The sequence below is a fragment of the Bos indicus x Bos taurus genome, chromosome 16 (genome assembly GCF_003369695.1).
Source record: "Bos indicus x Bos taurus breed Angus x Brahman F1 hybrid chromosome 16, Bos_hybrid_MaternalHap_v2.0, whole genome shotgun sequence".
Classification (NCBI taxonomy): Eukaryota; Metazoa; Chordata; class Mammalia; order Artiodactyla; family Bovidae; genus Bos; species Bos indicus x Bos taurus.
In genome coordinates, this window is record NC_040091.1 from 60,345,012 (window position 1) to 60,368,870 (window position 23,859).

Genomic DNA, 23,859 nt, shown 5'->3' on the forward strand with positions numbered 1-23,859 from the left:
GACTATAGCCCACCAGGTTCCATTGTCCAAAGAATTTTCCACGCAAGAATACTGGAGTAGGTTGCCATTTCCTACTTCAGGGGATCTTCTCACTCCAGGAATCAAACCTGAGTCTCATGTGTCTCCTGTATTGGCAGGCGGATTCTTTACCTGCGAAGCCTATAAATACTATGTTGTTGTTGCTAAGTCACTTCAGTCGTGTCCGACTCTGTGCGACCCCATAGACGGCAGCCCACCAGGCTCCCCTGTCCCTGGGATTCTCCAGGCAAGAACACTGGAGTGGGTTGCCATCTCCTTCTCCAATGCACAAAAGTGAAAAGTGAAAGTGAAGTCGCTCAGTCGTGTCCGACTCTTCACAACCCCATGGACTGCAGCCTATCAGGCCCCTCCGTCCATGGGATTTTCCAGGCAAGAGTACTGGAGTGGGGTGCCATTGCCTTCTCTGATAAATACTATAGAGTAATTCAAAAATAATTAAATGGAAAAAAAATGAACCAACTACTGATACATAAGATGGATGAATCTGAAAAATGTGATGAGGGAAAAAAGCCACACTCAAGATTATATGCCAAATGATCCCATTTATATGAAGTTCTAGAATGGCCAATGGTCTACAGTGATGGAAAACAGAAGTGGTTCTGAGGGTAAGGACTACTGACTTGAAAAGGGCATGAGAAAACCTTTTGGGGTAATTAAAGTGTTCTATATTTTTACTGGGGTGGTGGTTACATTTGTCATCAAGCTTAAAATCTGTGCACCTTGTTGCATGTAGGATATCTTCAATAAACTTTATTTCATGTAAACCTAACTGAATGCTTAAAAAAAAAACAAAAACATATTACTTGGAAACTAGGTTGCAGTCAGTAAGTAATCTGCAAAGGAACACCAGAGATACATCTATAATTTTACAAGTGCTCAATATATGCCTTTCTTATCACAAGGCACACATCATTTCTGTAGCCCATTTCACTCAGACCCTTTGACACACACTGCTGTTCATAGCTGAACCAGTATTCCCTCAAGGCTACAAGGAAGAAATGATGTAATCACAGAAGTTCTTGATGTATCTTCAGAAAAAATTACATGGTGGGGTATCTGGGAGACCTGGAGGCAGATTCCAGAGGCAGGTCAATTTTTTGAACTGTGTCTAATCCATACCAGGAAATGTGCGTATTAGAAACCTCTGGACTGCATAACAGAACTGAGGTAGCACCTCATTCTGATGGAAAATGGACATGTTGAAAACTTTTTGCAGCTTCAGGAAAAACCATCCATGAGCATCTCAAAATACACCACCACCCATCTTTGATGGTATCTTGAAAGGAAAAAAAAAAGAAAACTGATGAAGACCTACATGCTTCACTTAGCACAGAGGATGTTCGCTTTTAGTCAATCCCTTCTTTACAGGTTCAATTGTGAAATACTGGTTTTCAGTGCCCCATTTATAGAGGTTACAATGATTCATTTTCCCACTTAAATAAAACTTAGCCTTATCATTGGCAGGTATCTTTTCTTCCCTGTGATCCTGAAATCTGCAGCAAAACTTACTGTTTTCCTTTAACTGTCTCCATGAGGGCTCAAATCAGGTTCAAGTAATAAGGTTTTATTGTCTATGGAGAATACAACAGGGAGTAGGCTGAGGGATGGAGAAGGCAATGGCACCCCACTCCAGTACTCTTGCCTGGAAAATCCCATGGACAGAGGGGCCTGGTAGGCTGCAGTCCATGGGGTCGCTAAGAGTTGGACATGACTGAGCAACTTCACTCTCACTTTTCCCTTTCATGCATTGGAGAAGGAAATGGCAACCCACTCCAGTGTTCTTGCCTGGAGAATCCCAGGGACGGGGGAGCCTTGTGGGCTGCCGTCTATGGGGTCGCACAGAGTCGGACACGACTGAAGCGACTTGGCCTTAACCTTGGCTGCACTGGGTCTTAGTTGCGGCATGTGAACTCTTAGTTGTGACATGCAGGATCTAGATCCCTGACCAGGGATTGAACCTGGGCTCTTTGCTTTGGAGTTCGGAGTCTTAGCCCCTGGACCACCAGGGATGTCCCCTGGCTCTGTCTTTTAGGGCGCACCCTTTCTGCTCCGTCTCAATGTACCAATGTTAATGCTTTGACAACCTGGCAGGTGTTGTTCACTGTTTGGTACATAGAATGATCTCTGCACTGCAGTAATAAAACCAAGTTTAGCAGCCTGGAACACACAAAATTACAAGTTGTGAGAGTGATTTTACAAACTGATGCATAACACAGTTCATATACAACTGGTACTGAGTAATAAAATGTTGAAAGTGTTCAACTTTTTTATTGCAATGTACATTGTTTAAATGTACATAAAAATTAAACACATGATCAGAAAAGATACGTTTGCTTCTGTGGAGGAAAGGATAGAAAGAGGATGAGAATGAGTTTCAACTGTCATCTGTTAAGCACTTTTTAAAAAATGTGGTATATGTGGCAAAATGTTAGTATACTTTATCTATGAACAGAATTCCTGTGCTACACAAGGACCTTGTTGCTTATCCATTCTGTATATAATACTCTGTATCTGCTAACCCCAAACTCCCACTCCACGCCTCTCCCTACCTTCCCTCCCCCGTTGGCAACCACTAGTCCATTCTCTGTCTGTGAGTCTTTCCCTTCCATAAATTCATTAGAGTCATATTTTAGATTATACATATCATCTTCTATCCATGGACATTTACACTGTTTCTATGTCTTGGCTACTGTGGACAGCCTTGGCACTATGAACATAGAGGTATATGTATCTTTTTGTTTTTGCCATGCCAAGAACCTTGCAGGATGTTCCCCCACCGGGATTAAACCCAGGGCCTCAGTAGTGAAAGCAAAGAATCCCAACCACTGACCCACCAGGGAATTCCCTCTTTCTGAATCATAGTTTTGTCTGGAGTGGGACTGTTAGGTTGTATGGTCATTCTATTTTTAGTTTTCTTGAGGAAGCTCCGTACTGTTTTCTGTAGCGGCTGCACCAACTTACACTTCCAGCAACAGTGTAGGAGGGTTCCCTTTTCTCCACACCCTCTCTAGCATTTGCTATTTGTAGACCTTTTTTCTAAGAAGAGCTGCTTTTTCTCTTTTAATATTTTTATTTATTTTCAGCTGCACTGGGTCTTTGTTGCTTTGTGGGCTGGGCTTTCTATAGCTGCAGAGCATGGGGGCTACTCTTCTTGCGATGTGTAGGCTTCTCGTTGTGGTGGCTTTCTCTTGTGGAGTACAGGCTCTAGGGTTCACAGGCTTCAGAAGTTACAGCAAGTGGGCTCGGGAATTGTGGCTTGTGGGCTCTAGAGCTCAGGCTCAGCAGTTGTGGCACGTGGTCTTAAGTTACCCCTCAACATGTGGAATCTTCCCAGACCAGGGATCAAACCCATGTCCCCTGCACTGGCAGACAGACTCTTATTCACTGCACACCAGGAAAATTCCATTTGTACATTTTTTAATCTCGGCCATTCTGACTGGTGTAAGGTGGTACCTCACTGTATTATAGTCTTGATCTGCATTCCTGTAATTAGTGACGCTGAACATCTTTTTCATGTGCCTATTGGTCATCTATATGTCTTCTTTCAGAAATGTCTATTTAGGTCTCTGCCCATTTTTCTTTTTCTCTTTCACAATTACAGGAGACTTGGACAATACAGAACAAAATTACAGATAGTTCCACTAAAATTAAGATTTTTATTTGGAGTTTCAATATAAAACTCTCAAAAATTATCAAAACGAATATACAGAAAAGTAGAAGCACCATGAACCAATTCAACATGATTAAGATTTATAGTGTATGATTTCAGTATCTTTAGTTCATGAAATTTTTGCAACTGTTTTATGTCCCTGTATATGTTTCAGTGTCTCCTAGTTTATAAAAACTTGAGTAGAATTTGTATCCTACTATTGTATGAAAATTGCCCATTTTTCATTTGGGTTCGTTTTTTGTTGTTGAATTGTATCAGCTGTTCGTATATTTTGGAAATTAAGACTTTGTCAGCTGCATCATTTGCAAATATTTTTTCCCAGTCTGTAGGCTGTCTTTTTGTTTACGGCTTCTTTTGCTGTGCAAAAGCTTTTAAGTTTAATTAGGTCCCATTTATTTTTGTTTTTATTTCTATTGCCTTGGGAGACAGACCTAAGAAAATATTGGTATGATTTATGTCAAATGTTTTGCGTATGTTCTCTTCTAGGAGTTTTATGGTTTCAATGTTTAAGTCTTTAGGACATTTTAATTTACTTTTCTGTATGCAATGAGAGTGTGTTTCAACTTCACAGATTTACCTGTGGCTGTCCAACTTTTCCAACATCACCTGCAGAAGAGACTGTCTTTTTCTCATTGTATATTTTTGGTCTCCTCTGTTGAAGACTGATCACAGGGGTGGGGGTTTAATTTTGGGCTCTCTATTCTGTACCACTGACCCATGTATGTCTGTTTTTGTGCTAATATCATCCCATTTTGATTGCTGTAGCTTTATAGTATTGCTTGAAGTCTGGGAGGGTTATGCCTTCTCCTTTGTTCTTTCCCCATAGGATTGCTTTGGCAATTCTGGGTCTTTTATGGTTCCATATAAAGTTTAGGATTATTTGTTCTATTTCTGTGAAAAATGTCATGGGTGATTTGATAAGGAATCACATTACATTTTGTAGACTGCTTTGCTTTGGGTAGTATGGCCATTTTAACAATATTAATTCTTCCAATCCAAGAGCACAGGACATCTTTCCTATGTTAATATATTTTAGATTTGGGTGCATAGGTGAATACTATTTTCAGCACTTTTCTATAAAATGACTGATGTTAATAAATTTTTTAAATGAGTAATAAAATGTAATGTATTAGCTTCTGTGAGGAAAAGTTAAGAATCAAAATGAAAAACCTGTAAGGGTTAACTCTGAGCCCACACACAGGGAACTTATGTTACAAAGGCACGCTTCAACAACAGTTTCCTATGCATTTTGTCACAACCAGCTGAGAGGAGACAGAACAAAGGAAAGCTACTCTCAAGAATAAAACTGGGGCTGGGAGAGCAGTAGGACCTTACCCAACCTCTATTCCATCCTGGGAACTTCAGTCTTATGATGTATGGACTTAATATTCCTTCTATTTTACAGATGAGGAAATTGAGACAAAGAAAGGCTAAGAATCTTACCCAAGAACCCACAACTAGTAGCGACAGTTAGGATTTGAACTCAGGTGATCTGAACTCAGGTATTCTGACTGTGGGACCCTAGCTGTTAACCATGATACTAAACAACAACAAAAATAAAACCACATAGTAAACCTACTAAGGCACTCCAAATCTAGGTGTGAATTGTGACTCTAGCACCTATGACCTGGGTAAATTTACACACATTCAACTTTTCTCTAATTGCTTTTTTTAGCATTGTGTAAAGTCTCAGGTGATAATAAATCATATAATAAGTTATATCTACCACAATTATGACTATAAATGGGCCTTAAAAAATGTGACAAGGATCTGCCTTGGGTTATTCATCCCTCTAAGCCTCTTAATCTTCATCTCAGACCATTGAATCACACAACTACAGGCTTAGCCTCAGTTACAAGATAAATCTTGTCCTTCATCAGAAAAGACCTAAGAAATTTTTGATAATTTAGCATCCAGTTCTAACAGTTGGCCTTAATCCTTATTCTAAAACTGAGACTCTATCTTATCCCTAGTTCTAACTTTTGCCTCATTCTCTTATACCTCTCCTCATCCTAAAGACTTACTATGCTGATAGACATGTATCACATTTAAACCTCACAACAGTATGAAGTAGGTATTATTACACAACTTATTTCACAGATGAAACTGGACAAAAAAGGTTAAAATGCCCAAGCTCATTTAATAATGTCAGAATTAGAAGACAAACTCAGGTCAGCTGGCTGCAAGGCCAGTATTTTTCCTCTATAACAAGCAGTTTTTAAGCTGTGTTCCAAAGACTGCATTGACTCAAGGGCTGCCAGGGGAGACTCCAGAAATAGAGGGGTATGGCTCTCAACTCACTTTTACAGACATGTGTATTATGATTGCCACCTACCCTTGGATGTCATGGAATTCTTTCTTGCATGTGTGCTTGCCTGGACTATGTTCTGCTACAACTTAGAGATGAATCTTAATTCAGTCACCCACAACCCAAGATAGCCTTCACTTTAGTACTTTCCATTAAATTTCTCCTCCTAGGTCTGCATTAAAGTAACAGAAAGCAGTTCTGGAAGTCATTTTAGAAATGGCCACCATTACATGTAAGTAATATTATCAATTCTCCCAGAGGATGGAAGTAGAGCTTAATATGGTTCACATCATCCTAAACAGTGGATCATCTGTCATAAGAATTAATTTTAGGAATACACTTATACTTTCAAATTCATTATTCATAACCATGAATGAGTATTTAAAATAGTCTGCAATGTTTTAAACCCAGTGAAGTCCTACTAAAGACCTAAGTTGAAAAGCTATGAAGTTTTCTAAATTTTCTCCCTTGCTCCATTTTATGACCTCTACCACACGATGTTATTTCTGAGAGCTGACCATATCAGGTATGTGATAATAATCATGTATGAAGGCAGAGTACCCTTCTTAATGTAATATTAAAATTAGTATTTTTGATTCCTTTCTCTTGCCCATATACTCACAAAGTTTATGACGACACCTTACAGAACTATTTAAGGGTGACAATAGAGCCCTCCCCACAAACCGTTGAGAAAAATATGACTAAGTTATGACCTGAAATATCAGCAGAGTCCTTCAGTCTGCTATGAAACCTCTTTATATGTCACTGGCAAAGTACAATAACTACCACTATCTTACAGTATTATGAGTACTCTTGGTTCCTAGTCTTTTAAGCTAGGCAACTAAGTATGATGGATATGCTGCTATGGTATTTTTCAAGGTATGGTTCATAGAGCATCTGCATAAGAATCTTCTGAGGCACTACTTATAAAATGTAGATTCCTGGGCCCCATAAGAAACCTTGGAAATCAAAACTTCTGTAAGATCAGGAAATTTGCATTTCTGACAAGCTCACTGAGGCACTGACTTGAAACTCAACTGTATAAATCCATTTAATGTCCTACTATTTAAGAATGAGATTGGTTAAAACAAAAACAAAAGGACCTTTCTCTATTCTCTAAGTGAAGTCGCTCAGTCGTGTCCAACTCTTTGAGACCCCATGGACTATAACCTACCAGGCTTCTCCGTCCATGGGATTTTCCAGGCAAGAATACTGGAGGGGGTTGCCACTTCCTTCTCCAGGGGATCTTCCCGACCCAGGGATCGAACCCAGGTCTCCCGCATTGCAGGCAGATTCTTTACCCTCTGAGCCACCAGGGAAGCCACTATTTAAGAATGAGATTGGTTAAAACAAAAACAAAAGGACCTTTCTCTATTCTCCTGAATTGAACAAAGTAGTGTTTTTTGGTGTGTGTCTAAAAAAGTTTAGGAGACAGTAATATTGACTATAATACCATCCTCAAAAGCAATACCTCAAAGTAAATTTTCACTTTTTAGATAAAGCTTTAGGATAGTGTAGTTCTTAACCAAGGATTAATAATCAACTAATTAGTCTTCACTCAGTATAGCAGTCCACACACAATTTATTCAGCAATAGAACAGAAGAGAACGTCAATCATGACAGACATAAGGCAGATACAGGGTAGATCTCTGGGGTACATTCTTTATACAGACTAACAAATGACTTTTAACAACATGTGGCAGGCATGATTTGCTGCATACCAACAGCCATTCATTCCTCACTTCTTCCTAGAAGAGCCCTGATTTTATTAGGGGAGACAATGTGTCCTACCCAGGCAATGTCAACTCCATTCCCCTCTGTCAGGTTTCCAGGCTCCCTTGTGAATCAAGGATGTAAGGGAAAATCCCTGATGTAATGAGATGTAAGGAAAAATCTGAGGGACTTTTGAGAGAAAGATTTTCTTCCCAAATAAAAAACAGAGACTTGAAAGAACAAAGGTTTTTGCTCCCTACTTCCAGTCTTTGAGAGAGATTGAAATGTCTGGAGCAGCAACAAGCTATATTGTACTCACTGAGAAAACCGTGAGGACAAAAAGCCAATACAATAAGGATCCCAGAGGGGAAAGACAGAAAGAACCTGGGACCTTGAGAACATCGTTGAGTTGCTACATAAGCAATGGATTATTTAGCATCTTAAGTGGAATTTTTAAATTGTTAAGTGGACTCTGAGATGTTTTCAGCTGCTTTTTCCAAGTTTCTTAACTCAAACTCTGGTTCCATGATTCTTATGAACAAGTGAAGGCCAGAATGAGGCCAATGTCAGGTAAGTCCTTCTTAGTTCCAAGAAAAATGCTTCCCCTAAACTGTTCATTATCTATATGGAGTCAAGTTTGATAACTCCTTCTGTCACTTAGCTCCTAATACAGGTACTTTTCCATTTCCAGAGGAGGACATTCTAAGTTCAGTCACCACAAAGACAGGATAGTCTTTGCTTATGTAGAGCCAAGTAACTAGATAGTGGCATTTCTGCATATTATTCTGTAACTTAGATAGGTGTTGCCTGATTGAATGTGGTTTCTCTGACAGTGACCAGTTAATAATGTCAAAGCCACACTGAGGATAAACCAAATAGAGCCAATGATGAATGTTTGGTTAGATATGAATAAATCTTATATATATATATATAGTTATCACTGATTAATATATAAGAGGTGGAATTTAGAACAATATAGATTCTTATTAAATGTCTAATTGTTTTACTGGAATAATCTAGAATTCAGCTACAAGGATGCTTTCCCACAAAAGTTATTACTAGAATATAATTAAAGTACACACAGTATGAGGCTTCTCCTCAGGACTACCTTGTCATAATAACATCAATGATTAGGCTGTGGAGATTTTTAGGAGGAGCAAGCTAATTCCAAAACATAGGAAATATGGATTAGTCAGGTTCCAGAGGAACAGTCTGGCTTGGACTACTAATTAAATTCATGCTGAACAAGAGATGCATAGACCCTGGAAGCAGATCCAACAATTTAGCAGTTTCCCAAAGCAGTGACAGTCTGAATCAGATTTAAAAAGGAGTCATTTTTCCATCTTCCTTGGGCTACTAGTACAAAAATCCTCTAGAGTCTCCAAGATCTTGACTGTTTAAGAAGTTATTTGCTTTGGCCAAGTTTTTTGTTTAAGGTTTTGTCTGTCCTCGTCAGGATTAACTGTAGTGCAGGGTTAAAACCAGCAACTCTAGAATCATGTATTCTTTTTCTAACCAGTGGAGGACCCAGAAGAAATGGGTGGCAAGCTTTTTCAAAGGTCCACCTGGTAAGATTTTGAGGAGCCCACTCAAGTGGGAAAGACCAAGGAAGAACAAGGCTTCTATTAGCAGGATTATCAGGATAACACTCAGGGCAATAATCAGCTCTGTTAATACGGTCTAAGAAGACTTGGTAACATTCATTCTCAACCAGTTCAGTTTGGTACAACCAATGCCCTAGTTCTAAACTAGGGAACCACTGCTGCCCACAGTCAGGGCAATGTGAATTATCTGAGAACATTGGGACCTGGAGAGACAACACAGAAAGCAAATGTAACAGTAAGAGGCAACAATGATAATAAAGAGAGACACCCAAGTAACCAGACCTATTACAATTTTGGTTTAGCACTTTCTGAGTCCAACCACCATTACTTGGAGAGGGTAAAAGCTGGCTTGCACCTCCGTGCAATTCTTCAAGATTTCGTTGTCTATTTTTCACTCACTTGTAGCCAGTCTCCAAACTCAGGGACTGATCCAGTCTATGTTATCAGTCACTACTAGCAGCACAGATGTCACAACAGCTCCTTTAAATCTCAGCTTCTTAAGAAAAGACAGGGTTCTAGTCTAAGTTACTTTTTCTTGTGTGTTATCAGCTGGTGGTATTTGCAGAGGCACTTGGCTTACTCTGCTTTGCTGGTAAGTTATTATGTCTGTTTGGTGAAACAGAAGCTGACAGTCCAACGAGTCTTTGGTGGGTGCTGGCACTCTTGCCGCTGTAATACAAGTGCCCAAGTCTTAAGGCCTTAGCACTTTATAGCGATGTAGAGGGGTCAGGAAAACTCGGCAGTGTCCTCTTGAGCGTGGATCCAATGAAGTCTTTCTTGGGAGGACCTTAATCAGGACCCAGTCACAGGGAAGTAGCTGCTGCTGAGTTGGTTGAACGGTTCTGGGAATGCTTCACATACCTGTAAATAATAAAACTTCAGACAACTCATATGGGCTTTGAGTTGCTCATAATATCATTAGAAACATGCATTTGGAAATCATTTGGGTCAGTCAAGGTGCATAAGAATTGTCTCATGGGATTCCCCATGACAACTTTACATGGGTTCAAACCAACTTATCTTTTGGGAGTTATTCTTATGCTCGACTGGGCAACAGGGAAGATTCTAGTTCATTTAAGATTTGTACTAGTCTCATTTATTTTTTAGGACTATGTATTTATTTTTCCTACTCCTTTTGCACTCTGGGAATAATACGGTCTGTATAATCATATACATGGTAAAACTTTGATACTTCTTTTATCTGTCTTCCATGAAATGGGTGCCATATATATAGTATTACCATAATGAGTGGGATGTTAACAATGGTGACAGTCTTCTAAAACAGACTTCAATGCAAGGAAAACCTTACAAAATTATTAGATAATATTCTTAACAACCAAGCATAGAACGTTGGGTGAAATCCTTTTGAAGGCTGGAAACGAAACCATAAGGGACATGCCTCACTGCCCACATCGTCTTTATAGGCTTATTATACACATTTAAGTTTAAGCCAATTAAGGCCCAGTCCCGAACTATTCTTGGGACATATATAGTAAATCAGTTGGGATTAAGAGACACTTTCACCATCTTTCACTCCTTCATGACCTTTAAATGTAACAAGTAAACAAGGTGGGGAAAAGTAGGATGTGCTGAACAGTAGATAGCCACCTACAGTGTGCCACAGATCATCAGAATATAGCCTGCCTTTCTCTGGCAATTTTTTTGTGATTGAGGCCTGATTCTGTGAGAGCACTAAGGAACACTGGGGAAGATGGGTGTCCCATTTACACAGGGTTAAAATGTATAAAGATAGAGCCTGAAAAGCAGAGGCAGTTATAGCCTTAGCTGTGATCAGCCAAAGCATTTTCCTTACAGACTATCAACAGTAGCTGTGATTCTCATTTTTAAAATGGCAACTTTAAAAGATAACTGAAGAGCCACCTCTGACAGGGCTGCAACACGGAGCGAATATTTTGGTGGGGGCTCCAGATGGGGTGAGACAGAACCAGAGTTGATACACTGATGTGTTTTATGAGGTTAGGTGACAATGTGTGAAGGCTACCAATCCAGCCTCTCAGGCAAGAGTGAACACAAAATAGGATTTCTGACCTTTGTGGTGACAACACAGGGTACAGCAGATCGCCCTGAGGGTCTGCTGTCAGGAGCCACTATAGTAGAAGTTTCACTTGCTGAATCAGGAAATCTTGGGTACATGAAAGAGATGATGAATAAAACCCACATTACTGTGGGGTTTAACACAGAAGTTAGTGGTAAAGTTATATGACTAAGTTTGATGTTGAGAAGATATAGAATTTTGGAATTTTTAGAGTAAAAAGGGGAAACTCAATTAAAACCACAAGATACCATATTTCATTTCCACCAGACTGGCAAAAATTAACAAGTTTGACAATGTGGGCTCTATACACCCTAGGCAAGACCTCCCCTCCACCATGACTCCACATCTCTGTATAGCAGAGTCAAGAAGTCCTAAAGCTCCAAATGCTCAGAATAAATCCACCCTTCTCCCAACCTTCGTTTCTCCAACTTCAAGAGTTAAGAAAGCACTAGAGCTCCAAGTGCTTATATGTTAAGCGCTTAACTTCTATGCAGAGTACATGATGAGAAACGCTGGGCTGGATGAAGCACAAGCTGGAATCAAGACTGCTAGGAGAATATCAATAAACTCAGATATGCAGATGACACCACCCCTAGGGCAGAAAGCGAAGAAGAACTAAAGAGCCTCTTGATGAAAGTAAAAGAGGAGAGTGAAAAAGTTGGCTTAAAACTCAACATTCAGAAAACTACTAAGATCATGGCATCTGGTCCCATCACTTCATGGCAAATAGATGGGGAAACAATGAAAACAGTGAGACACTTTATTTTTGGGGGCTTCAAAATCACTGCAGATGGTGAACGAAGCCATGAAATTAAAAGACGCTTACTCCTTGAAAGAAAAGTTATGACTAACCTAGACAGCATATTAAAAAGCAGTGACATTACTTTACCAACAAAGGTCCATCTAGTCAAAGCTATGGTTTTTCCGGTAGTCATGTATGGATGTGAGAGTTGATTATAAAGAAAGCTGAGTGCCAAAGAATTGATACTTTTGAACTGTGGTATTGGAGAAGACTCTTGAGAGTCCCTTGGACTGCAAGGAGATCAAACCAGTCAATCCTAAAGGAAATCAGTCCTTAATATTCATTGGAAGGACTGATGCCGAAGCTAAAACTCCAACAGTTTGGCTACCTGATGTGAAGAGCTGACTCACTGGAAAAGACCCCGATGCTGGGAAAGATTGAAGGCGGGAGGAGAAGGGGATGACAGAGGATGAGATGGTTGGATGGCATCACTGACTCAATGGACATGAGTTTGAGTAAACTCTGGGAGTTGGTGATGGGCAGGGAGGCCTGGCGTGCTGCAGTCCATGGGCTCGCAAAGAGTCAGACACGACTGAGCAACTGAACTGAACTGAGAGCTCCAAGTATTCCTAAACCAAGAGAACTCTAGTGTTCCATGTGTTCCAGACAAAACTGACCCTCCCTTGGTCCTCAAGCCTCTACAGGTAAGCAGGGAGTTAAAAGGGGGCTCCAAAGCACTAAATGCTCAGAACAAGATCACGTACTACCAGCCTCCTAACTCATTCCCAGCCTTATCACCCGAAGAGTGAAGAGGCCTTCCCCAAAATACTCCTGGCAAGATTCTCAAACCTTCCCGCTTCTCACCCCCACAACTTCACTACCATTATCTGCTTGAAAATATGAGGACCACCTAATCCCATCAAACCTGTACCTCTGTTTATGTCAATCACCACATGGAGCCCAAAGCTTCCTGATTATACTTCATCCCCTTAGTCTCTAATCTCCTATGGCTCTGAGCACAGTGAGACAATATTCCCTCTCCTTCTTTACTACTCCTCCCCATAAAACATGTACCATTTTGATATATTAAATATATATCAGAGAACATAGAGTAACTTGAATTCTTATACCCGAATGACAGGAACATAAATTAGTATAACCATTTTGGGCAGTATCTAATAAAGCTGAGAATGTGCGTTTCCTATAACTCAGTAACTCCACTCTTAGGTAACTACCCTAGAGAAAATTACATGTTTATTTAAAAACATGAATTAAAATATTCATGGTAGTTCTCTGTATAATAGCAAAACAACAGCTAAAATGTCCACAAACAGTAGAATGGCTAAAAAACCCTGACATTCTTATAAAAAGCATACACTCACTCTCTCTTATGTAAGTTTCCATTTACATAGTTTCAATATATTGCTTAGGAATAAATATGCAATAAAGCTAAAAAAGAAAAGATAAGCACAAGGACAATTACTACCTTTGATAGGAGAGGGAAGAAGATGGGGTCAGGAAAGGCATGCAGAGTATTTCAAAGATAATTATAAACATTTTTTCTTTGAATGGTTGGAGGTACATGAATGGTCACAGTATCACAAATCCTAACAATTTACATAACCTCTATTTGGTATTTTATTTTTTTTCTATTTCTATCTTCATTTTTGTATTTTAAATAATTTTTACTAGAGTACAGTTGATTTACAAGGTTAAGTTTCTGCCGTACGCAAAGTGAATCAGTTATACTTAAATATATATCCACTCTTTAGAGCAGAGCAAAAATAGGAGTGGGCTAGAACAACAGATTAATAGGCAAAACCAAACTTTCACACTGTGGACAAGATCAGCAGCAATTATTCTGTTCAGAGGCAAGGTGGGTGACTGAGGAAGAGGAACCCTATAGAAAGACACAGAGCTGTGTCTGCAAGCAACTATCTCTTTCTAAAAACAAGGTAAAAGAAAATATAATATTGTAAATCAACTATTTGTTGTTGTTCAGTCACTCAGTCATGTCTGACTCTTTGCGACGCCACAGACTATAGCCCGCCAGGCTCCTCTGTCCATGAGATTCTCCAAGAAAGAATACTGGAGTGGGTTGCCATGCTCTCCTCCTGGGGATCTCCCCAATCCAGGGATCTAAGCCAGGTCTCCTGCATTGCAGGTGGATTCTTTATTGTCTGAGTAACCAGGGAAGCCCAAGAGTATTAGGAGTGGGTAGCCTATCCCGTCTCCAGAGGATCCTCCCGACCCAGGAATCAACAGGGTCTCCTGCATTGAAGGCGGATTCTTTACCAGCTGAGCTACTTGGGAAGCCCTACCTAATGTTAATTAATGGAATTAATTTCTCCATTAGCTACATAATGGAAAGCAAAGTTTATCTTGGCATATTCTATGAAGGCACGCATCTCTTTGCAGCACTTTGTTTTTTCATATGGTGCCTTTGTGTGTATTAGAAAAGAAGCACTCTCCTTCCAGGCAAGATGAAGCCCAAAGAACCTCGACTGGCCTCACCTGGCCAAGCATTCAACAGTAATCCTCCATCTGTGAAATAATTTTTTTTTCCTGGCCACACAGCACGGCAAGTAGGGATCTTAGTTCTGCACCAAGGAAGCGCCCCCTGCAGTGGAAGCAGGGATCCTCCGCATCCTAAGATTCAAACAACCACAGACTATGCAGTACCATACTATTTATCGTTGAAAAAATCTGCATGTAAGTTGACCCACACAATTCAAACTGGGTTGTTCAAAAGTCAACTGTACACACATTTTGATTCCCAAAGGAACCTGAAATGGTTCAGAACCATTGAGCAGGAATGGCTCCTAATCATTTCAATATCAAAGGCAATTTTTATTCGTAGGCTCCCCCCTCAGATCTCACTTTGGAAGGATGCCAGAACTACCACCATTCTTGTAATGATGTCATTTTCACATTTTATTAATTAGATATGTAACTCTGCCAGTCAGAACTTCTAATAAAACAAGTAAAAAACCAGTGTTAATAGCCCTGGTTTAGAAATTTTCAATACTTTAAATCAGAGATAATATTCAAAGCACCTGTAACAAAGTTGGAAAGACTGAGACATTCTGGATTTGTTTCCTTTCTCAACACCACTAGCTTAAGTCAGAAGTGGTTGATTTGAGGTGAATATATGATAACCATTTTCACATGCATGCACAGTCACTTGTGACCCTTTGTGATCCCTATGGACTATAGCCCACCAGGCTTCTCTGTCCATGGAATTCTCCAGGCAAGAATACTGAAGTGGGTTGCCATTTCCTACTCTAGGGGATCTTTCAGACCCAGAGATCAAACCCACATCTTTACCACTGTGCATCATTAGGCTTGTAGAAATGCTGAAAGTACCCAGGGAACAACCGGTACTCGACTGATTATTGTATTAAGTTACTGAGGAAACCACCATGTAGTAGGCACAATGCTAAATATTATAAATACAAAGAGGAAAAAACCTTACAGAACTTCTAGATGTCCAGGGAATCCAGAGTGGAATCAATGCTTTAGGTAAAGGTCTTATAAGGGCTTTTGAAAGTTAAGTCGCTCAGTCATGTCTGACTCTTTGCGACCCCACGGACTGTAGCCTATCAGGATCCTCCGTCCATGGGATTTTCAAGGCAAAAGTACTGGAGGGATTGCCATTTCCTACTTCAGGGGTTCTTCCTGACCCAGGGATTGAACCCAGGTCTCCTGCATTGTAGGCAGATGCTTTTACTGTCTGAGCCACCAGGGTGGGTTTTAAGGGCTTTTAGATGGATATAAAAAGATTACCTATAGAAATCACAGAAAATTATGGAAGGCCCACAGAAGTTGGAATGTTTTTATTTTCAAGAACCTTCCAGCCAACAATAGTGAGCAAAAAACAAAGTTTAAAAGGCTTCTTTACCACATAAACTCTATACAGTCATGCTATATAAGTGGGGGATTCAATCCAGGATCACCCAGAGATACCAAAATACACGGAGGGATGAACACTCCAGTCCCTTATATAAAACGGCATAGGATTTCATATAACTTATGCACATCTCAAGATTACTTATAATACCTTATACAAAGTAAATTCTAAGTAAATAGCTGCCAGAGCACAGCAAGTTCAAGTTTTGCTTTTTGGAACTTTCTGGAATTTTTTTTCACAAATATTTTCTATTCATGGTTGGTTGAATCCACAGACATGGGACTTGTAGATACAGAAGACCAACACTACAAAAGAAAAACACAAATCAGATTTTTTTTTTTTTTTTTACTGCACTGTGAGGCTTAGTTCCCCAACCAGAAACAACCTGGGCCATGGCAGTGAATGTGCCCAGTTCTAACCCTGGACTACCAGGGATCTCCCTAAGTCAAAATTTTTGTGTGTGAGATGTTTTCTGCAGCTTTATTAGAGGAAAATTTAGAAAACAGCACTTTAACATCAAAATAGAAAATGCAGTTCTATTTAAACCAGTGAAATTTACATCTACTAAAAAATGGCAGCTCAATATATATTAAATAATCATCTCTAAATATTGTGAGTCTATATCAAGAATCACTATTTCCTGAATGCATGTTAGTTAGACAGCTTAAATCTGCCTTTGATAGACAAAAACCACCTTATTCTTTTTAGGCTGCATAATATGTTTCAGATTGAGTAGAGTTGGGGCGACTTCTCCAGGCAAATATATCAGTTCAGCCAAGTCCTCATATAATACATAAAACTAAAAGACAGACACAGAAAAAAATACAAATGCTCTAAATTTTCTTGAGTCTCCATTTTAAATATTTTCTTACATGGAATATTTTATTCTAAAGTTAATCAATAATCAAAACTATTTTTTGTATGAGACAGTTTCTCTAGAAGTCTCAACCGTGTGTGCTCTGTCATGTCTGACTCTTTGTGACTCCATGGGCTATAGCCCATGAGGCTCCTTTATCCATGGAATTAACTGGCAAGAACAGTGGCGTGGGTTGCCATTTCCTACTCCAGGGTATCTTCCCCTATAAGTCTCACATATAAAGTGAAATCTCAAAAGCTTCTTATTTCATTAAACAGTTCTAAATTTAGATGTTGAGAGTTAAGAAGTAAGGCTTCCCAGGTAAAGTGGTAAAGAATCTGCCTGCCAATGCAGGAGATGCAAGAGGTGCCTCAATCCCAGGGTTGGGAAGATCCCTTGGAGGAAGAAATGCAACCCGCTCCAGTATTCTTGCCTGAAAAATTCCATGGACAGAGGAGCCTGGTGGGCTACATTTCAAGGGGTCCCAAAGAGTCGAATACGACTGAGCAACTGAGCACACACAGCACAGATTAAAAAGTATGAAAAAAAAGAATTCCTCTTCTTTTTAAATTCACATAATCTAAAATAATTCTTTGCTTAAAATATATTATGAAAATACATGCTCCTGAAAGACGTTTTCAGTCTGTTGTGTGAGGAATTACCTTTAATTTGGCAAAGTCTTGAGATCACAGAGAGAAGGCACACTCCGGCACTATTTGGCACACACACTATTCCTCTTCGAAAGAAGATAAGCTGAACAAAAAATATCCTGAGTTGCACAGGAATTGACACAAAGAGAATTCCCCTGGTGGTCCAGAGGTTAGGACTCTGAGTTCTTAATGCCGAGGACCAGGGTTCAATCCCTGGTTGGGGAACTAAGATCCCACAAGCCTCGAGAGGTACAGTCCAAAAAAAAAAGTGAAGAACTGACAAACTTACCAGGTGTGTTTGTGCATTCCTGGCATTCCACAAAGGGGAACAACTGGTTTAGACACTTACTGGTGCATTTCAATCTACTTTGCCCTAATGGACACAAGTCCATGGTTCAAATTCTGTCTACAGTTTCAATTTAACACACTAGGAGCCAAACTTTTAAAAGTTAATTCGTAGTTTTCAATAGTGAGACCTAGTAGTGCTAAGGTTACGTATTTCTGAATTTGTACCAGCAATTTGGGCTTCCCTGGTGGACCAGTGATGAAGAATCCACCTGCCAATGCGGGAGACTCAGGTTGGATCCCTGGGTCAGGAAGATCCCCTAGAGAAGGAAAAGGCAACCCACTCCAGTATTCTTGCCTGGAGAATTCCATGGACAGAGGAACCTGGCAAGCTCGTCCATGGAATCCCAAAAGAGTTGGACTAACTGAACACCAACCAACACCACGCATGTCTGTGTTGAAAACTAAGTACCTAACTAAGTCTTGCCCACTCCTCTATACCATATCCATTGTCATAATAAGTTAGGATTACTATGATCACAAATTAAAGTTATTTCCCAGTGTTTTCCCTAGGTAGTACTTATCCGATATTTTTAAAAGGCAAGTTGAGAAAGTACTAAACACTAAAAATAAAAAGCAATCCACTTACTTCCCTAGGGAACTGTTTCTTTTCAAGGGCCTGGAGCAGTTCAGATATATACCTTCCTTGAGTACAGAAGTCTTCTTTTCCTTCTTACCCTTCGTTCTGCTCCCTCCCAACTCCTCTGATTTGTATCTCAGGTTTAGGATGACTTATGTAGAGGCAAAAAGCAAAGGTTCAGAGAGTTTGCTATGATTCCAACAGTGGGCAGCACAACTGATTCCCAGTGTCAGTTCAACTCCACTGATCATCTTTAGTATCTACATTAAGCCAGCACGTTTTTATTAAACATTTTATTTTGAGCTAATTTTGTATCTATTATAAAACCAAGACATTAACATGAAGTCAATTAACTACAGACTGTTAGAATTCTGCCAGTTTCTCCACTAATGTTCCTTTTCTGTTCAATGGTTCAATCTGGGATCCCTCATTGCATTTAGTTGTTTATTCTCCTGAGTCTCCAATCTGTGACAGTTTCTGTCATTATCTTTTGTGACTTTTCCTGGTCTTTGCAACCTTGATATTTATGAAAAATATCAGTTGGTTATTTTGTAGAATGTCCCTCAATTTGTGTTTATAATGTTTTCCCATGAGTAGAAAAGAAGGCACTGGCACCCCACTCCAGTACTCTTGCCTGGAAAACCCTATGGACCGAGGAGCCTGGTAGGCTGCAGTCCATGGGGTCGCTAAGAATCGGACACGACTGAGTGACTTCACTTCCACTTTTCACTTTCATGCATTGGAGAAGGAAATGGCAACCCACCCCAGTGTTCTTGCCTGGAGGATCCCAGGGATGGGAGCCTGGTAGGCTGCTGTCTATGGAGTTGCACAGAGTCAGACACGACTCAAGCGACTGAGTAGCAGCAGCAGCATGAGTAGAAAGATAAAGAGGTTACGCATTTTGGGCAAGAATAATACCAAAGAAATGATGTATTTCTAAGTGCATCACATCACTGGGTTCATGATATCCATAAGCCTTATTTCTGTGGAGATTTTAACCTTGGTCAGTTGGTTATCATGGTATCGCCACTGTCAAGTTACTAATAATTATCTTGGGGAGACACTCTGAGACTGCGCAAATAGCCTGTATTTCCTCAAACTTTCACCTACCAGCATTACAGGCACATTTTGTTTGCAATAATTACTATGCTGCTGTTTTGCGTAATAGTGATTTTCTATTTCCTTCTTGCCATGTTTGTTTATTGGAATTCTTCTATAAGAAAGAGCTGTCCCTTCTTGAATCCTATTTATGTACTCCGCTATGTCAGTATGGACTTGTGGCCACTTATTCTATGAGTTAAAATCCAGTACTACCATTATGCATTCTATTACGCAAGTTGTTCCAACTTTGGCAATCAGGAGCTCCTTCAAGTCACTCTTGTGTCTTTTCAACGAGCTCCCAAACCATTTTGAGCATCTCCTTAATTTCCAGCACCACAAAATGTTTCAGGCTCCTCTTATATTTTCCCTGCCCATGCCCTAGATTCAAGAGCTTCCCTCCCCCCAAAAAAAGTTCTGGTTCCTTTTATTAGAGGATAGTGTTTTAAAACAGGAGCTGGGTGCTCAATGCTACTGAGGTTTCACTATCAGGCCAACAATTTGGACAACCACCACTAATACTTGTTTCCTTACTGAACTCATTAGCTGGAAATCATTAGCATCACCTGGGCATTTATTAGAAATGTAAACTCTTGGGCCCCACCCTAGACTGATTAGACCAGAAACTTTGAGGATGTACAGGAATCTGTGTTAAGAGGCTCACCAGATGAGTCTGATGCTCCTTATAAAGTTTAAAAAACACTTATAAACACTGTTTTAGTGAAGAAAAGGTAGCTCTCTTTCACTAGAAACCCTGTATTTACTTTATGATGTTTATCTCTAATAAAAAAAAAGGGAAATTTTAGTCTTAATAACTTGTCTGGTATATAAATCATATTTTTTACTACCACAACTATTAAAACTATAGGTGAATGCCTCAACTGTGAAGACACTAAACACCTCCCTACTCCTGTTTTTTTTTTTACATGTGGTGGTCATGGTTGTTGTAAGGTACAAATACTGTTTGTTGTTTTTATACAAAGAAGTTGTAAGTCAGCCTCCAGGATCATCTCCTGCATACACATACAACTTGACATCCATATAGTGAATCTATAAATAGGAAAGACTGGCAGCACAGTCCCCTAAAGTCAGACTGCCTAGGCCTGAATGACTACTCCAGCACCTGACTTGGTGAACTCTTCCCTGTTTCTCTGATTTTCTTAATAACCACAAAATAGAATAACACTACCTACATGAAAGAAGCATTATGAGTGTTAAAGAGACAATGTGCAGTCCTTACCACAAAATAAGTCTCAGAAAATGTTTATTATTAGTCTAACTAAGTGAAAGTGCAACTAGACAGTTACTTTTCGGACTGAAGAAAACAAGTGGAAACTGTGCTAAAGGAAAGTTCTGCTCTTTCATCACTAGTAGATCAGAGAGGCAGAACCAGAAAGCTCTATTTGTATAATTAAGACAAAACCTTCAGAAGTTTACAAACTAATGTCTTAAACTTGCCTATCTGCAAAAATGTTATTTACATTATGTTATATCCATGAACGGATGCTAAAGAAGAGTATATAAAAATTTAAAATTTTTGATTTGTTGAGGTAGTGGAATTACAGGTAAAGTTTCCTCCACTCTATTTTGATTATCAGAACCATATGCCACTTATTTTAATATTAGTAAAGAGAAAATTAGCCCAATTGGCAATAACTGTTTCCACTTAGGTTCTTAAACTATCCCATTTAATGTTCCGAACAACTCTAAATCTCTGCTTTCATGGACTCAGAGTGATAAAGTAACCTGCCCAAGTTACAAAGTGACAGGACAGGAATTTAAATTCAGCTGTGACTCCAAAGTCTATGCTCATAACCAATGTGGGAGCCATCTTTCTTTACTCACAAGTGCTTAATTTGCTGTCCAAAACCTAGGATAAAGTATAATCAGTGTACTGAATTATCTCTTGCTGGGCACAATAGTCATAAAATATTGACTAGCAATGAAATTTTAACACAATTAAATTTCTAAATGCAAAATGAGAAACAGCATAAAGCATACCAAGCTTCTCTGAGCAAACTTTCCTTCAGGAAATTCAAGTTTCACTTCAGAGGAATGTGGATTATCATTCAGCTTTCAAAACTACTTCCACGGCAAAGATAGATTACATACAAGGCACTGTATATTATTAAAATACCCAATAACCCCCAAATAATTAGATAAATTCTTGTTACTTTATTTGTGAATTACAGACGCTCTCAGGCTAGTATTATCTCTACATAAGTTAAAAAAAAAACAAGTGAAATACTGCTTAAATGAGTCACTTATGGTTACGTGATAAACCAGAAGCAAAACTGGTAATCAAGTTCTGGACTCTGCGTTCAGTATAAAAAATATTGCTGAGGAGAGGCTTTCAAAGTTTTCAAAGCAAAAGCCAGTTTTCCAAACTATTCTAATCCACATAAAAGATTCCAGGAACATTTTCAGTTCCTCTACCATTAAGTTCCTTTTAAAATTATTTTCCACTGGCCAGTTACATACTAATCCTGTGCTTGAAAAACAAAACTGAACTGATAGATATGGAGAACAGTCACAGCCCTAACTCTCAACAAACAGACACAATGAAGGAATCTCTTATAGAGATCCAAAATAAAATGTTTTAGAACCTTAAGAGAGGTAAAATTGAAATAAAAACAGTGTATTGAATCAGATTAAGATAACTGATTTTTGTATCTTGTGTACAAAATCTTTCAATTAAGCACTACTGATTAAGCACTACATTTTTTTTGAAGGAACGAAAAGGGGATAAACTTTCTCACCGGGTATGAAATACAATTGGGAATACATATATAATAATGTAATGAATTGGTAATTGCAGGGTCTCATTAAAACTTCAAACTTCGCTCTTTTTAGCACCACTAAGGCTGATTTTCTTAGTTACCACAAAATAGAATAACACTACCTACATGAAAGAAGCATTATGAGTGTTAAAGAGTGAGGAGTTGGGGAGTGAGGGCGGCCGGGGCACTATCTTACAAGGATGAAGACGACGAATGATGGAATCCAGTCAAACACGGAGGTAAGAGAGTAACCAACACCTGCACTGGTAGATTTCCCGTTTACATTTGAACCTTAGAGGAATTCTACTTCTCGTCTCAAGGTCCAAACCAAACATTTAGTCTCACCTTCCTGTGTTTAATGTTTACGCGATTCTCTTTTTCACTCCAAAACAAAAATATACCTCCAACCTGCTCCGTTTAAGGTTTTTGCGGTAAGGAGGTGGGGGTGGGGAGGGATCTTTTCTGAAAGATATTTAAAAAGAAGGTATCAGATCAAATATTAAAACATGGGAAAGTTGTACACACATTTTACTTACAATGTCTAGCGAGGTTTTAAACCGTCGACTGTCAACGTCAGGAGAGCCTTTCGAGCGTTCTTTCTGCTTCACGATGCGGGGCTGCACCCCTCGGACGCCGCCGAACTGAACGTCGCCCCGTCCCTGCCCACGTGATGGCGACCTCCGCGGGGAGGGTAGGCGCCCGCGGAATGCTGGGACTGGTAGGCGCCGGCCCCTCCTCCTCCCCCCCCAGGCGTCACCCCCGGCTCCACTCCCCCGGCCAGCCGGCGGCGGGGCGGGAAGCTGGAGGCGTGGGGAGAGCAGGGACAGAACCGCAAAGCCTCCCAGCGTTCTCGCAGTCGCGCTGCTCTCTGACCCGAAGGCAGACATCTCTGCAACATATTGGAGGCCCTTGGAGTTGGTGAATGGCCAGAGAAGCCTGGCGCAGCCCTTGGGGCCGCAAAGAGTCGGACACGACTGAGCGACGGAACTGAACTGAACTGAGCCCTTAAAAAGACCTAAAGCTCACAGGCTTGAGGAACCAATGGAACTTACGCAGTGAGCGGCACTAGCCAACGATAATGGCAAGCACCAGTCAGGCATGATTTGGAAACCGAGTGCCACCTTTATGAGGTGCGTGCCCCCATGTTAAATGCGGACAACGCTACATACATACCTCATAAGGTGGTTGTGAGTAAATGAGATAATGAACAAAAGTGTCGGCTAAATGGATAAAAGATCTGTTTTCTTGATCTATTAATTTCATAAAAATGAAAATTGAGAGATGGAAAGCAGTTTACCCAAGAACACATAATTGGTTAAGGGCAACTGTCAAGTGAGTCTAAAAGTCCTGTTCCTGAACTAGGCCATTCAAGACAACAGAGAAGAAATCTGCTCATATAAATCTCACTTCCCCTTTCCTAATTTTTTCCTATAAAACTCCTGACCAACGTACTATTTTACTTACATTGATTTTTATCTGACTCCCATAGAATATACAATCCTAGAAAG

The 23,859-nt window shown here is 39.8% G+C and overlaps 2 protein-coding genes across 5 annotated transcripts in view; both read right to left on the reverse strand.

The window, feature by feature from the left end:
* The window catches only part of LOC113906816 (torsin-1A-interacting protein 2-like), a 44,573-nt gene that overhangs the window by 16,054 nt on the left and 4,660 nt on the right, over positions 1-23,859 (reverse strand). The window contains exon 1 of one of the 3 annotated variants that reach the window (XM_027565473.1): positions 22,888-23,028. The exons of 1 other annotated variant lie outside the window; for it this stretch is intronic. The gene's annotated coding sequence lies outside the window, so the exon portion shown is untranslated. Of the gene's footprint in view, positions 1-22,887; positions 23,029-23,859 lie in introns of those variants that run through there. One more of the 3 variants, XM_027565472.1, reaches the window with a different exon arrangement.
* On the reverse strand, positions 7,582-23,003 carry LOC113906817 (torsin-1A-interacting protein 2). 2 transcript variants are annotated; one of them, XM_027565476.1, is made up of 3 exons: positions 22,888-22,977; positions 11,384-11,477; positions 7,582-10,195 (listed from the first exon to the last, which is right to left on the reverse strand). In XM_027565476.1, the coding sequence occupies exon 3, from the start codon at positions 9,529-9,531 to the stop codon at positions 9,136-9,138; it is 396 nt and encodes a 131-aa protein (XP_027421277.1). In that variant the 5' UTR covers positions 9,532-10,195; positions 11,384-11,477; positions 22,888-22,977; the 3' UTR covers positions 7,582-9,135. The 2 variants fall into 2 exon arrangements, with proteins under 2 accessions (XP_027421277.1, XP_027421276.1); XM_027565475.1 differs by lacking the exon at positions 11,384-11,477 and having other exon boundaries at positions 22,888-23,003.

Coding starts and splice junctions, on each gene's coding strand:
- LOC113906817 (XM_027565475.1), bottom strand. CDS start 9,531: ATGTTCTCAGATAATTCACATTGCCCTGACTGTGGGCAGCAGTGGTTC.